The sequence below is a fragment of the Hypanus sabinus genome, chromosome X1, assembly GCF_030144855.1.
Source record: "Hypanus sabinus isolate sHypSab1 chromosome X1, sHypSab1.hap1, whole genome shotgun sequence".
NCBI lineage: Eukaryota > Metazoa > Chordata > Chondrichthyes > Myliobatiformes > Dasyatidae > Hypanus > Hypanus sabinus.
Window position 1 is genome coordinate 37941768 of NC_082738.1, and position 17300 is coordinate 37959067.

Here is a 17300-nt window from a genome sequence, read left to right on the forward strand (position 1 = left end):
CTAAGTGTCGCAGGGTATAAAAGCACTGGTTTTAGGTTTTTCTCAAAACATTCAGACATCAAAGGTTTAAAAATGAGCCGCGCCTTCATCACTTCTGGGCTGAAATCCTCCACAAGCCGTAACTGGAATTCTCTCAATTTACCCATCCCTAAACGCTGAGCCAAACGAATAAGGTGCTCTTTAACATGCACATAATGAAATTGAACAATTACAACAGGTGGTTTAGATGAAGGACTTGGTGATAGGCGCATAATTCTATGGGCACGACCAAGTAACGGAGGACTATCTGGAAATACAGAAGGGAACGCATCCTTTAAAAGTTGAGCGAAATACTTCGAGGGGTCCCCTTGTTTAATACCTTCCGGGAGACCAAGTATGCGTAAGTTCTGTCTTCTGGACCGATTTTCAAAATCGACACTCTTGGCTTTAAGTATTTCCGACTGTTTAATCGCCAAAGATAATTTCTGCTCCAGTTTCTCGATTTTCAAGACTCGCTTCTGAGCGTCCTCTTGCAGAGTCGTGATTAGAGTTTGATGCTGTTTAATTTCATGATCAATCTTATCCTGAGAATCCTGGAAAGCCTTTAAATCTGCTTTGAAAGTTTGTCGTTGTTCTTCAAATTTTTCATTCAAGAGCTCCAATATTGCATCATAAGTCAATTCAGTACGCTTAGGATCAGTCCTTTTTTCCCTTCCATTGCCATTAGAATCTTTCCCAAGGTCTCACCCTTTAGATCTTAAAGCCATTTCAGTACTCATTTCTTCAAAATTCAGAGTACCCTCTTAAAGATAAGTCCAAAAAAGTAACAAGAATCTTCTAGAATAGGTAAAAATAAGTTAAATAAGGGTGATCATAGGTTAAACAAAGTAAAGGTTATGGAGCAAATCTAAAACAGAGCTCACTCCATGGGCGTCTCCTAGTTAAATCAGTGAGTTTAGCTTCCCCATCTGTCTTGATGCATTATTACACTATGCCTGTATATAACAAGCCCAATGACACATCTACTGTTCTATCAAAGCAGCATTTCTCCATTGTTACAGTTCCCCGTGAAGGTACAGTTCTCTGCAATTATCAGGGAAACTCAACGTGTGCAGTAAGTGTACCGTTTTATCATTCAACATGTCGAGTGCAATCACCATGTTCTGAGAATTAAAGATCAGTAATGAGTGAAGTTCCATTACTAAAGCAGATTTAATAATCAACACCCTTTACTTGGCAGTTCATTCCTTCATCTCACTACAATAACATGATGGAACATTCTGGAAAGTGCAGTGGCTCATTATGCCACATTGTGTTATGTTGAATCACATAGAAAGGATGTTTGACCTGCTCTGTTAGTTAATATAGACAGATCGGTTTCCAGCATTCAATGGTTTGGCAAAAAATGCAGTCAGGTTTTTGCCTCTTACTAATCCCACTGGCTGAAAAATGCACGCATTGTACACCTCAGTAATCATTAGCCCCACATTAGAACTGTGAATACTTAATGCTTATGATGCTAAAAGAACAGGCACTTGGACATGATATCAGATAGAAGACAAAACTAATTAAATCAGATCTTAATCTTACATAAACATACTTACACCCCTCTCCGCTGATGTGCTTGGCGAACTCATTTAACCTAAGACAATTAATTCAGAAAATCAGAAAATTAATGATATAGAAGGCAACTACTTGACTCATCAAGTTTGTACAGGTAAAGAAAATGCCCTCCAGCTTAACCTTACACCCAACTTTACAGGTCTTCAAGAACACACGTGTTGCTCGAATACGAAAGAGTTTTCTGCTTCTGCCACCCTATCAAGCAGTCATTTGCAGACCCATACCAAATTCTCGGATGCTAGATTGCCTTATTTTATGTATTAGGGACATTTTTTATACTTTCATACTTTATAATGTGCTAATAGCTGCGTCAATATGACATTACAAGATTTAACCACTATATGCAAAAATGTTAGGCACTTAGACCATATGACAGGTGCAGAATTAAGCCATTCAGCCCATCAAGTCTGCTCTGCCATTCCATCATGGCCGACTTCTTATCCCTCTCAATATCATTCCCCTGCAACCTTTGATGCCCTGACTAATCATGAATCTATCAACTTCCACTTTAAATACATCCAATACCTTGGCCACCACAGCTGTCTATGGCAATAAATTCTACAGATTCACCACCCTCTGGCTAAAGAAATTCCTCCTCGGGGGGTGGAGTTTCAAGATGGCGACGTAAACATCTGCCTTTTAGGCGCTCTTCACTTTTCTAACTATAATCACCCTTTAATCAAATCTTTTCGAATTTAATCAAATGAGTTGATATTTTCGATTGACTTTTTTTTTCTTTTAAAACTATATTTGATCTAACTTTGCCAAACTTAAAATGGCTACAAGTAAGAAATCATCTAAGGGGCCTTTATCTATTGATGCAATTTCTAATCTTCTGGACACTAAACTTGCAAGTTTGGATAGCAAGCTGGAAAGTAAAATGGCAAGTTTGGAAAGTAAAATGGCAAGTTTGGAAAACACGTTTACCACGAAAATGTCTGAACTTGAAGGAGCTGTTAAATCGCTTGATACTAAGTTTCAGTCACAGGCAGCGGATATTCAGCGGCATGAAGATAGTTGGAGACCCTTGAAAAATTAATTGTTGAAAAAGCATGTACACTTGAGGAGTTGGATAAGAAGGTACAATCGACTCTTAAAGTTGTAAATCAGCATAAGTTTAAAATTTCTGATCTCGAAAATCGATCTCGCAGACAGAATTTGCGTATTATTGGGTTTTCCGAAAAAGTTGAGTCCGGTGATTTAACTGAATTTTTCTCTAATTTACTATGGGAAATTTTCGGTGAAGGTTTGGAAACTAAACCTGTTATTGACCGTGCTCACAGAGTTGCGAGGTTTTCAGCTGCGACTGATAAACCACGAGCGGTGATTGTTCGCCTTCATTATCCTCGTGAGAAAGAGCTTTTAATTCGATTAGCTCGTAAAAAAGGTATGATTTCCTACAAAAACTTTCAATTTCGAATTGTTGAGGATTATTCTTATGAGGTTATGAGAGCCAGAATCGCTTTTAAACCAGTGATGGCAGAGATCCACTCGATTGGACTTAGACAAGCTTTAATGTATCCAGCGAAGCTTAGAATTGTGCTGGACGACAACAGTCAACGATTTTTCAACACTCCGGAAGAAGCGAAGAAATTTGTTGAAGAATTTCGATCTTCTACTGCAACTTGAACTATGTGTTATGTGGAAGATTTTTCGGAGAGAGGATATCTTTCTATTTTAAGTTTTAACCTATGAAGCTGGGTTATAACTTTTTATTTTTTTGATCTATGGGTCCGGTTTTTTTTTTACTAGCATCATTGTTTATAGATGTTCTTTTTAATTTTGATAATATCCTTTTTTTTCTTTCTGTTTTGGTTATATACGTTTATATTTTGCAATAATGATTTACCTTTTTTTTTAAGATGTCGTTTCTTTTTCCCGTAAGATTCTGTTTTTTACAAGCATTTATCTGTTTGCCTGTACTCAGATATGGGACGAATATTTTGGATTTTTGGTTTTTTTTTATATATATGTTGTACTGTTTATTATATCCCTTTTTTTTAAATGTTATTTTGTCTTTTAACAGATTGCTGAACTCACATTTGTATTTAGTAATATGGCTTTTTCAAAATGGCGTTTCTTCTTCCCATAAGTCTTTGCTTTTGAAACGTCATCTTGTATTTGAATATGGGATTTTTTTTTAAAGGTATATTACACTTTTAAATTTTGACGTTTATACTTTTTTTATTAATAATTGTTGTATTATATTAGTTTTCTTTTATTCTGATTGATATATATATACATTTTTTTTGCAACTCTATATCTTAATTTGGGTGTTATATAGTTTTCTTTTAATCTTTTTTATAGAGCTGCCATCTTGAAATGGGGGTAATATAAGTATTAGATTATGCGCCTGCCGCTTGGCTTTTTTTCGAAGGATGGGGGGAGGGGGTAGGGATCTTTTTTCACGCTTTTGCTTTTTATTTTTTTGCTTTTAGTTTATGGGCCGACTTTAAATTACTAATATTGTTGAGGTGTCATGTTCTCCGGTTGCTCCTGAATCAATTTTCCTCCTTCCTGAATTGTGGGTTATGTGTCTTTCTAACCTTTTATGATACACACAATTAATATTGGTATGATGGATAGATCTGTTAACTTTATCTCCTGGAATACTAATGGTTTAAATCATCCGATTAAAAGTAAAAAAATATTTAAAGTATTCCATAGACTGAATGCTAATATTATCTTTGCACAGGAGACCCATATCAGGAGGGAGGATAATCAACGTTTTTTTAGGTTCTGGAAGGGTCAACAATTTCATTCGAATTGTACTGCTAAAATTAGGGGTGTGTCTATTTTTATAGATCCCTCAATATCGTTTACACATCATGAAATTATCTCTGACCCACAGGGTAGATTTTTGTTGATAACTGGCTTACTCTTCCATCGGAAAGTTGTTCTAGTTAATATTTATGCTCCAAACTTTGACTGCCCTGAATTTTTTAAACGTTTATTTACCTCTCTTCCTAATCTAAATGAATATATGTTGATAATGGGTGGAGATTTTAATTGTTGTTTGAATCCTTCGATGGATAGATCTAAACCTATTCGTACTCTTCCGAATAGATCAGCCCTACTTATTAATTCATTTATGGTTGACTCGGGAATTACAGAAATATGGCGGTTTTTGAACCCTAAAGATAAAGAATTTTCATTTTTTTCACATGTATATCATAGCTATTCTAGAATTGACTATTTTCTTATTGATCATCGGTTATTAACGGATGTTATTGATTGTAAATATGATTCTATTACTATTTCGGATCATGCACCTTTGAAGTTATCTATTAAGATTTCGGACTATTCCAATAATACCAGATCTTGGAGACTTAACGCTACTTTGCTTCAAGACCCAGAATTTATTACTTATATAAAACAGCAAATTGACTTGTTCTTTTCTACAAACTGTACTGAAGAAATCGACAGAGGAATACTTTGGGACTCTTTTAAGGCTTTTATTCGTGGTCAAATTATCTCATATTCTGCTGGTAAAAGAAAACAAAGATATTTAGATATTGCTTTATTGGTGGATAAAATCAAGGAAATTGATAAGATTTATTCCGTGACTCCTACCAAAGAACTTTATAAGAAGAGAGTTGAGCTTCAAATGGAACATAGTTTACTATTATCTTCTTCAATTGAAAATCAATTAATTAGGACCAGGGCTCAATTTTATATTCATAGTGACCGTACTGGTAAACTGTTAGCTAATCAATTAAAGGCTATCTCGACTAAGCGACAAATTATTAAAATTTGCAAATCAGACGGTAATTTAACTACTGATCATAAAGAAATTAATAATACCTTTCAAGATTTTTATAAATCTTTATATCATTCAGAATTTGATGGTGACCAGTCCATGATAGATAATTTTTTTAACAATTTGAATATTCCTAAACTGACTGATGAAGACCATAGCCTGTTAGATGCTCCTATTTCTATGGTGGAAATAGGAGAGGCTATCTCATCAATGAATTCAGGGAAAGCTCCTGGTCCTGATGGTTATATAGTAGAATTTTTTAAAACTTTTTCTTCTTTGCTTTCTCCTTGGTTATGTGAAATTTTTAATGATGCGTTTGCTAAGAAGAGATTACCTCAATCTTTTTATGAAGCTAATATTTCTCTAATTCTTAAAAAAGATAAAGATCCTACTTTATGTACATCTTATCGCCCTATATCACTATTAAATGTAGATTCTAAGATTCTTACAAAAATTTTAGCTATTAGATTAGAAAAAGTACTATCTCAGATTATTTCAGAAGATCAAACTGGTTTTATGAGGAATTGGTATTCCTTTTTTAATGTTAGAAAATTGATTAATATAATTCATACTTCACCACCCACAATCCCAGAATGTGTTATTTCATTAGATGCTGAAAAAGCTTTTGATAGAGTTGAATGGATATATTTATTTAATACATTGAGAAATTTTAATTTTAGTCCTAACTTTATATCATGGATTAAATTAATATATCATAAACCTGTTGCTTCTGTTTTTACAAATAACTACAGATCCTCTTTTTTTCAATTATCTCGTGGTACGAGACAAGGCTGTCCCTTAAGTCCTTTATTATTTAATATTGCATTAGAACCTTTAGCTATTGCTATTCGTGAATCTCCTAATATTTTTGGTATTACCCGTAATGAGAAGTTATACAAATTATCTCTTTATGCTGATGATTTGCTGTTATATATTTCTGACCCTGATAGGTCTATTCCTGCTATTTTATCCTTGTTGGTTCAATTTGGTACTTTTTCTGGTTATAAACTAAATTTAGATAAGAGTGAATTATTTCCTTTAAATGCACAAACTTTATTGAGTGATAGGATACCATTTAAAGTTGTTACTGATAACTTTACCTATCTAGGTATAAAAATTACCAAGAAATATAAAGATTTATTTAGACTGAATTTTTTACCTATGCTTCATCAAATTCATCAACTTACTATAAGATGGTCTCCTTTGTTTTTATCATTAATTGGTCGGATTAATGCTATTAAAATGATGATTTTACCGAAATTTTTATACTTATTTCAAGCCCTACCAGTTTTTATTCCTAAATCTTTTTTTGATAACATTGATTCAAAAATTTCCTCATTTGTGTGGCAAAATAAAAACCCTAGGTTAAGTAAAAAGCAATTACAAAAATCAAAAAAAGATGGTGGTTTAGCTTTACCCAATTTTAGATTTTATTATTGGGCAAATAATATTCGTAATTTATTGTATTGGAAACTAGATTTGGATTCACCATTGTGCCCACAGTGGGTAAATTTGGAATGTAATGAGGTAAAGGGATATTCTCTATTCTCTGTTCTTGGTTCTTGTCTTCCTGCGGATTTAGTTAAATTTAATAAACAAATATTTAATCCTGTTATTAAACATACATTACGAATTTGGTTTCAATTTCGTAAGTTTTTTATTTTGAAAAACTTTGTTCTTGATAGCCCTATCTTATTTAATTTCTTTTTCAAACCCTCCTGGACAGATCAAGCTTTTAACATATGGAAAAGGAAAGGTATAAAATGTTTTCGTGATCTCTTTTTTGAAGATACTTTGATGTCATTTGATCAACTTTCCAACAAATTTGAATTACCTAAATCTAATTTTTTCAGATATTTACAAATTAGAAATTTCTTACATAAAGTTTTACCATCTTTTCCTAATTCAACTTTGGTGGACATTACAGATTTGATTTTTACCTTAAATCCTTGTCAGAAGGGATTAGTAGCTTTTATTTATAATATGATTATGAAGATACAACCAGAAATATCAGTTAGAATTAAACAAGAATGGGAAAAAGAACTTCAATATAACATATCAACAGATAAATGGGAAAAAATTTTGCAAATGGTTAATTCTTCTTCTATATGTGCTAAACATGCTTTAATACAATTTAAAATTGTACATAGAGCTCATATGTCTAAAGATAAACTTGCTCGATTCTATTCTCATATTAACCCTCAATGTGACAGATGTCATTCAGAAGTGGCCTCATTGACCCATATGTTCTGGTCATGTCCCACTTTACATAATTATTGGAAAGATATATTTACTACTATTTCCTCAATTTGGAATATAGATTTACAACCTCATTTTATTACTGCAATTTTTGGCATACCAAATGAAGATGGTAATCAGTTTTCCCCTTCAATCAGACGAATGATTGCTTTTGTAACATTAATGGCCAGAAGGTCTATATTACAAAATTGGAAAGAAGTAAATCCTCCTACCACATTTCAATGGCTTTCTCAAACTATTTCTTATCTGAGTTTGGAAAAAATTAGAAGCACTATTTTTGACTCATCAATTAAAATTGAAGAAACTTGGAGACCGTTTATTCGACATTTTCATATGAATTAATTTGGCCTTTTCCAGACCTTCTTTCTGCTTATTCATGTTCAGGTATGGAGTTCCGGAGTTCTTTGACACTATCATATACTTGTAAACTGTTATTATTGCCCATGTTAGTTTAGTTTAGTGTTTTATTTTTTTTTAATATATATTTTTTTCACATATTTTTAATATATTTTTTTTCTTTTTTAATGGTTATTTTTGGTTTTTTTTTCATATAATCATGTGGACTTGATTGATTAAGGTATTTTCTTCTGTTGATGTTTAGTAGGATATTGTTATCTTATTATCAATGTGATTTCAAGTCTATTGTATTCATAATTTACTTATTACTATGTTATTTTTTTTGTGTATATATGAAAATCAATAAAAAGATTGAAAAAGAAAGAAGAAATTCCTCCTCATCGCTATTCTAATTGGACATCCATCTATTCTGAGGTTATGTCTTCTTGTCCTAGCTATAGGACACATCTTCCCACATCCACTCTATCCAGGCCTTTCAATATTCAATAGGATTCAATAAGATCCCTCCTCGTTCTTCTAAACTCCAGTGAGCACAAGCTCAGAGCTAGCAAATGTTCTTCATACGTAAACCCTTTAATTCCCAGAAACATTCTCATGAACCTCGTCTCTAATGCTATAAGATTTCCATTTTTTATATATTTACAAGATGGTGTCAACGACACTATCCCACAGACAGCTCACAAAACTACCACTTCTTTAAATATGTTTTTTCTCCTGTGCTGTGATTGATTGCAGTCTGTAATTTCCATTTTGATTACGTATTTTTGGGCCAACTGAGTGAATGAGTATAGTTATGTATTCACACTGTAGTTAAAAGCCAGGGATTGGGCTGAGGTGATTTTTTTTTTTGTTGACTGTTACCACGTAGGACAACTGATTACATTATTAGACCGCTATATTGCTAGTTTTGCTTTTGTTAGTTTTTTATCACTACAAGATCGTTTGCCTTTGTTGGTTTCATAATAAAGGATAGTACGTACTTTCCTCGATTTGGAAATTCGCTATTTTGGAACTGCGTCCTACAGTCTCAACCTCCCCACCTGTACTCAGTGTCTGAGTGGTTTTGGTTTGTTTTCAAGTAATTGCTGCAGGTGTGTTTGCAGTTACTCTTTTTTTTACTACTTGCCTGATTTGATTGCTGCGCTTTGGCACGGAACTGGTTCCGTGGCTAAGGGCTGCAGTCATCGACACAGTGCTAAACTGAACTATTCCAGTGACTGTTCTCGGGGACTCTGCAATTTGATGATTAATATTCTGTGTGTTATTTACTGATTGCATGATTTGCATATTTTTCCTTGCGCATTGAGTGTATGATGTTTTTCCTTTAAAGGGTTCCATGGTGCATCTTTGGTTTGTGGCTACCCATGGGAGGACAAATCTCAGGGCTGTATACTGTCTACATACTTTGATAATAAATGTACTTTTAACTTTGAGCATCTTTCCTTAGATAAGAGGCCCAAAACAGTTCACGATACTCCAAGTGCAGTCTGACCATTGCCTTATAAAGCCTCAGTATTACATCTTGCTTTTATATTCTAGTCCTCTCAAAATGAATGTGAACATTTTATTTGTCTTTCTTATCAGATTCAAAATGCAAGTTAACTTTCAGGGAATCCTGCCTGAGAACTCCTACGTCCCTTTGCACTTTAGATTTTTGAATAATTTTTTCCCCATTTGGAAAAGTCTTTATTCTCCCTACCAAAGTGCATAGCCATACACTTCCCCACACAATATTCCATCTGCCAATTCTTGGCACATTTTCCTCATTTGTCAGAGTCCTTCTGCAGGCTCCCTGCCTGCAAACTTGGCCACACAGTCATCAATTCTGTCATCCCAATCATTGACATACAATGTGAAAAGAAGCAGTCCAAACAATGACCCCTGTGGAACACTACTAGTCACCAGCAGCCAACCAGAAAAGGCTCCCTATATTTAAACTTGCTCTCTGACATGTTCTATCACCACCTAGTTTTGATACATCCTGTACTAACCTTCACAGCTTACATCCAGAAAACTTCATAAACAGCTCATCAAAAATTGAGATTATATATCTTACTCTGCTGGAGGTTTTATACATCTTTCAATTCACTGGCTTGCAAAAGCTCAAATAGTAAAATAAAAAGTGCTGGTAGTAGGCAATCTGTCAAAAGGCTAGGAAAATATCTGAGACATTTACCTTCACTCAATGTAAACCAACACTGCTATTTATTCCGCAAATTTCTTGTCTCGCCTTATATATGAGTCAATTTGAACAGAATTCACCCAGGGATCAAACCATACATATAAGCTTACTTTGCAAGATAATATTGAATTAATTTGGTCAATCAATTACATTAGGTAAGAAATTACTGCAATCATGTTATGAAAATATCTAAATTGCAAAGCAGGCCTTCAGTGAACTCTAAACCACTTTGCACTTACTTGACAAACTTCCGAGCGAAGGACTTCAGTTTTCCAGTGGCTGCAGCAGCTGCTAGTAGTAAATCCAAGCTCTTCCCTGAGAGCATGTGACCCAGGACTCCCAGCAATCCCTCAGGGGATTTGGAGTGGTCTGCATCCATGGTCTGGAAGAAATAGAGTAAAATATTGTATTGTTTTAATGGTCAGATTTAAGTGCATGATATTGTAGCTTCGTTGATGTCAATGGAGCAGAACTGCAGAAGCAGGATATATATTCTGCCTTTTCATTGCAAATGACAGGACAATGAAAAGACCCTTGTGGCTTTGTAAGCAGGAGCAATTCAGGGATTGCTTTGAGGTAGGGTATATCTTTTCATATTATTAAGTTACATGAGGAACAACTTAACAATTTTTAAACTCTCAACACCTCATATTGATGTTGGAGAAGTAACAATTCATATTCCATCTGGGTAGCCTCCAACCTGGGCCGGCCAGAGCTGTAGTGGGATCAGCACTGGACTTTGAGGCGGATGGTCCTGAGTTTGAATCTGGCCGGGTCTCAACCTGGGCAGCTGCTGTATCTGCACGGAAGAAAGGCCTGGCAATCTACTTCAGTATCTTGCCACGAAAACCCCATGGGCAGCAATAACAGCCTCCAACTTGACAGCATGAACATCAATTTCCATAAACTTGTAGTAATTTCCCCATCTCCCACTCTACTCTTTTTCTATTACCCATTATGCCTCCCCTTCCCTTTAGGAGAGGGTCCAAAGAAGGGTCCTGAGAGTGACTCCAGGAATGAAAGGGTATGAGGAGTGTTTGATGGCTTTGGGTCTGTACACCTGGAGTTTAGAAGAATGAGGGGGGATCTCATTGAAACCTACTGATAGATAGGCCTAGATAGAGTGGATGTGGAGAGGATGCTTCCTATAGTGGAGGGGTCTGGGAACAGAGGGCATGGTCTCAAAATAGAGGGACTTCCATGTAGACCAGTGATAAGGAAGAATTTCTTTCATCACAGGGTAGTACATCTGCAGAATTCATTGCCAAAGACAGCTGTGGAGACCAAGTCATTGAAGATATTTAAACTGGAGGTTCATATGTTCTTGATTAGTCAGGTCATCAGAGGTTATGGGAAGAAGGCAGAATAGGGTTGAGAGCGATAATATATCAGCCATGATGGAATGCTGAAGCATACTCGATGGGCTGAACGGCTTAATTCTGCTCCTATATCTTATGGTACTACCCTTTCTCTTCTCAATTGCCTATTACCTCACTCTGGAACCTGTCTTCCTTTCCTTTCTCCCATCATCTCCTATCAGATTCCATCTTCTTCAGCCCTTTAGTTTTTCCAAGTTCAAGTTTAATTGCTATTCAACCATACATGAATACCCATGAATATAGCCAAATGAAAGAGTGTTACTCCAGGTCTAAGGTGCAAAACAAAGTACCAACAGTCACACAGTACAAGGCACATATAAGATATCAGTCAAACACAGACACACAAAAATAGACTGAGACCCTGAGTCCATGGATGTTGCGGGGGTCTGTTACAGGTTGCCTTCTGCCGAGCGATCATTGGGGGCAGCACCGAGTCCAGCTTGGACATCACGCCACACCACCTTCACTGGAGTGCACTGACTCGAATGCCTCTCTCCTGGGCGGCTGTAAACAGGCTACACCGCAGCTTGAGGCCTAGTCCTCGTGACAACCAGGGCCACGCAGCTCCTCTGCCATCCACTAATAAATGAGTTGGACTTGTAGCATTCCACATTAACAATGTCCAGCAGGGTCTTACGATCACAAGAAGTGACTAAGATGATCAATTTCTGTTAGACTGCACACTGCCTTTGTACACCGACTCTCTGACGCAGGCAGCAGCATGATCCACACCAAGTCCAGCTTGCTCACTTTCTCCACCAATGAGCACCTTGCTAATTGGGTAGACCTGCTGTACTTTGTCTTCATATCTAGCAGGGTTTTGTGCTCATAAAAATTGTTTAAAATGGACAATAGCACCTTTGGTTGGCCCCTTAGAGGGCACTGTGATTGAATATGCCACCATCTTACTGGAAGGAGAAACCACTATCATCACCCAGCTTTTCATTTCATTCTCTCTCCCCCACCCACTCACCTTCCCGTACCTAACACCTTCTAGTTTGTACTCCTTCCCAAAAGACCATAACACATAGGAGCAGAATTAGGCCATTCCATCATAGCTCATTAATTATCTCTCTCAACACCATTCTTCTGCCCTCTCCCCATAACCTTTGATGCCCTAATCAAGAACCTATCAACCTTGGCTTTAAATATACCCAATGTCTTGGCCTCCACTGCAGCCTGCGGCAATGAATTCCACAGATTCACCTCCTTCTGGCACTTTGCACCTCCAACATCTAATTTTCTCCCCATTTAGAAAATAGTCTACACCTTTATTCCTTCAACCAAGCTAGATGTCCATACACTTTACTACACCATATTCCACTGGCCACTTCTTTGACTATTGTCCCAATCTGTCTACATTCTTATGCAGACTCCATGCTTCCTCAACACTGCCTGCTCCTCCACGTACCTTAGTATCATCTGCAAACTTGCTCACAAAGCCACCAATTCTGTCATCCAAATCAATGATACACAACATTAAAAGTAGCAGTCCCAATACTGGCCCCTGCGGAACACCACTGGTAGCCAACCAGAATAGGCCCCCTTTATTCTAACTCTTTGCCTCCTGCCAGTCAGGTAATCTCCTATCCCAATAAATAAATAATATAAGCAAAAATCATTGAAAAGTTAGAGGATTGGGAAGCTTTTAAAAACCAACAGAAGGCAACTAAGAAAACCATAGGAGAGAAAAGATGAAACATGAAGCTAGATAATAATATCAAAGAGAATAGCTGAAGTTTTTTCAGATACTGTATATAAAAGAGAGGCAACAGTAGATATTGGACTGCTAGAAAATGACAGTGGAGAGGTAGTAATGGGGGACAAAGAAATGGTAGACAAACTTATTAAGTATTTTGCATGAGTCTTCACGAGTTGTATGCCAGAAATTCACAAGTGTCAGCGGCAGAAGTGAGTGTAGTTGCTACTACTAAAGAGAAGGTGCTTGGTAAAGTGAAGGGTGTGAAGTAGGTAAATCACCCGGACCAGACGGACTACACAGAATCAGAATCAGGTTTATTATCACCAGCACATGACGTGAAATTTGTTAACTTAGCAGCAGCAATTCAATGCAATACATAATATAGAAGAGGAAAAATAATAAAAATAATAATAAATAAATCAAATACAGTATACGTATATTGAATAGATTAAAAATGTGCAAAAAACAGAAATGCTGGATGTTTAAAAAAAAGTGAGGTAGTGTCTAAGGGTTCAACGTCCATATAGGAATCGGATGGCAGAGGGGAAGAAGTTGTTCCTGAATCGCTGAGTGTGTGCCTTCAGGCTTCTGTACCTCCTATCTGATGAGAAAAGGGCATGCCCTGGGTGCTGGAGGTCCTTAATGATGGATGCTGCCTTTCTGAGATACCTCTCCCTGAAGATATCCTGGGTGCTTTGTAGACTAGTACCCAAGATTTACAACCCTCTGCAGCTTCTTTCAGTCCTGTGCAGCACCCTAGGGTTTTGAAAAAGGTAGCTGAAAAGATTGTGGAAGCAACAGTAATGATCTTTCAAGAATCACAGGATTCTGGAATGGTTCCAGAGGACTGGAAAATTGGAAGTGTCACTCCATTCTTTAAGGGTGGAAGGCAGAAGAAAGGAAATTATAGGCCAGTTAGTGTGACTTCAATGGTTGGGAAGATGTTGGAGTCCATTATTAAGGATGAGGTTTCAGGGTACTTGATAAAATGAGACATGATAAAATAGGCCAAAATCAGCATAGTTTCTTTAAGAGGAAATCTTGCCTGTTGGAACGCCTTGAGGAATTAACAAGCAGGATAGATAAAGGAGTCAGTGCAAGTTATTTACTTGGACTTTCAGAAGGCCCTTGCCAAGATGCCGTTCACGAGGCTGCTTCACAACATAAGAGCCCATGGTAATACAGGAAAGATGCTAACATGGGTACATCCATGATAGATACATACCAAAGATGAAGTAGTATTCTAAAGGGAGGATGAGGCAACCGTGGTTGACAAGGAAAGTCAAAGATAGCATAAAACTAAAAGAAAGAGCACATTATCCTACTCTTCAGCCTCTTCCCTAACTCCCTATACTCACTGCACAGGACCTCTACTCCCTTTCTAGCTGTGTCATTGGTGCCAGTGATCTCTGGTTGCTCATCCTCCCTCTTGAGAATCTTTTGCAGCTGCTCTGCGACATTCTGGACGACCCTAACACTGAGGGAGTAACACATCATCCTAGTTTCCCATTTGCAGCTACAGAACCTCTTGTCCATCCCCTTAACTATCGAGTCTCTTATCACTATCACTCTGTGTAACTTTACCCTTCCCTGCTGAGCCTCAGAGCTGGCCACAGTGTCACTGGCCTGGCTGCTGCTGCTGTGCCCTGGCAGGCAATCCCCCTAGCAGTATCCAAATGGGTATGCTTGCTGCTGAATGGAATGGCCACACGGGAACCCTGCACTGACTGCTTACTCCCTGTACTTCTGGTGGTCACCCATCTACTATCTGAAGCCTTTGCTGAATGTGAGCACCTCAGTAAAAGACTCATCTATGAGGTTTTCAGCTTCCCGGATGGACCCAAGTACATCCAGCTCCAGTTCCAGTTCCCTGACCTTGTCAGGCAGGAGCTGAAGTTGGGTGCACTTCCCTCCACATACAGTTATCCGTTGGGTACCCTGAAATCCCACATCTCGCAGGAGGAGCATTCCACTACCTGAACTACTTTCCTGGCTACACTTGTTATAACTCTGATTTCTCAAACTTAAGTTCTAGCCTACGCCTGTTCTCGCCCATGCCCGACCACTCTAACACTGGCCCACTCCCAGAATGGCCACTCCACTTATATGTCACTTCTTTTTATTGGCCCTTGCTGAGTGTCTAAAAGATTGTGATGATTTCAAAAGGCCCTGAGCTCCTTTTAAACCTCGCACAGCCGCACCAATGAATGAACTCTTGTGATGATTGCAACCCACTGAAAAACAATTAAACTAGGAAGTTAACACATTTCCCAGAACCTTCAAAAAAAAATTTAAATGTAGACTATATTTTAATTAAATGACTGAAATTAATATCATATCAGAAGAGCAGATAATGTGGGTATAAAGGCTAAATGGAAAAATAATGCTGTGTATGACCGTGGACACTAAAGTGAGAGTTTAGATTATGTGGTCAAGTCTTTGCAGCAGGCCTCAAACCCATAAACTAGACAGAAAATTGTGTCAGAAATTAAAATAAAATGCAGTAAAATTCACCTTTAAAATATTTGTCACCGTGGGCTCTGCACGCAGAATAAGACCGGGATTGGGCTGAATGCTGGCATTTTCAGCAGATTTTAATCGTGGAGCTAATTCTCTATCTGCTGTCCTGTAATGTGAAAAAGAAACAAAACTTAAAAACAAATTCAGCGAGAGCAATGAAGTTTAATGTCTGGTTAAAAGATGCATATTTCTTTACAAAGACTGCCAGTAATACAGAAGGAAAATTTGTAGGTTATTTTAATTAGAAACATTAGGGTTTGGACTTTTCCAAGAATGTCAGAAGTATTGCTTGGAGATTGCAGCATTCATTAACCTGTAAACATTAGGAAGTTTGTTAAGCCAGCTGAACCTACACCAATTTAGATCTGCTGCTATAGATATGAAGAGGAATAATTGCAGGAAAAAAGGCAAAATTTGGCTGTATATTTAAAATTTCATTTCTAAATTTATTTTAGGATATTTTACACACTTCATTTTAAGGTTCTTGTAGGTTTTTGAATCAATCAGTAAAAAGGATAGAACACAAAGAGAGGCCATTTGACCTTTCAGCTATTCTGGCTCTTTGCAAATACAATCCTGCCAGTCAAACTCTTCATCCACTCTTCAGAGCCTTGCTAATTTATTTCCTTTCAAATACAGTGGATTCCTGTAATTGGGACATATTCCGATCGGTACATTTTGGCCAATTAAGTAGCTATCCCAATTGGCCAAAGTTTCATGGACATAGTTAAAGAAGTATAAAAAAGACAAACTGAGTAATAAATTATTTATTTAAATGAAATACAGAACAAATTAGAACACCCCCAATACTACTGCAGTTCAATAAAACTGTGTATTAGATCCTAATACAGAGGAATTCATCCACATTGTGTTCTTCTGACTGTAAAAAAACACGTAATGCAGATAATGGGCTGTCATCATATACTGCTGTCGCCAACTGCATCCTCTAAATCTTCATTTTCATTGTAACGTTTTAGATGATTGTTGATACCCTCAAATTCTCCATAGTTTCAAACTTGTTGAAACATAGAAACCCTACAGTACAATACAGGCCCTTCAGCCCACAAAGCTGTGCCAAACATGTCCTTACCTTAGAACTACCTCGGCTTACCCATACCCTGAAGTAGTGAAACAGTTTCATTTCCACTCTAAGCCATTTCTGGCATTTCAAGCCTGAATGCCTGAAACTGTAGTGAGTGAAACAGTTCTGATTTGTCTTATTGCTTACTTCTTGCCAACCATCAGTGACAAAAATCACTGCTTTTTGAACACAAACACATGCAAGTAATGCTATTTAAAAACTATTCACCTGAAGCACAGTGCTGTGTCTAACGGCCACGCAAGTGCACACGATTGATGATGGCTAGAAACTGTTCGGCAACAGTCTCCTGTCCCAATTAAGTGTCTCAAATAAACACAGGGAATACTGGCTATTTTCTCAATTAGTTTTTGTTCTTTAAGAGTTGGCCAAAATAAGCGGTTGCCCAATTAACCAGAACCTGTTTTCTTATGAATAAATGAATCCGCCTTCACAGATGT

At 37.0% G+C, this 17300-nt stretch overlaps 1 protein-coding gene across 2 annotated transcripts in view; it reads right to left on the reverse strand.

Annotated features, from left to right (window-relative positions):
- med24 (mediator complex subunit 24) overlaps window positions 1–17300 on the reverse strand; it is a 95584-nt gene that overhangs the window by 45275 nt on the left and 33009 nt on the right. For both annotated transcript variants that reach the window (XM_059956404.1, XM_059956403.1), the window contains exons 13-15: window positions 15756–15867; window positions 10400–10542; window positions 1584–1621 (exon numbers count right to left, since the gene is read on the reverse strand). In XM_059956404.1, coding sequence (XP_059812387.1) covers window positions 1584–1621; window positions 10400–10542; window positions 15756–15867 — 293 coding nt within the window. The remainder of the gene's footprint in view (window positions 1–1583; window positions 1622–10399; window positions 10543–15755; window positions 15868–17300) is intronic.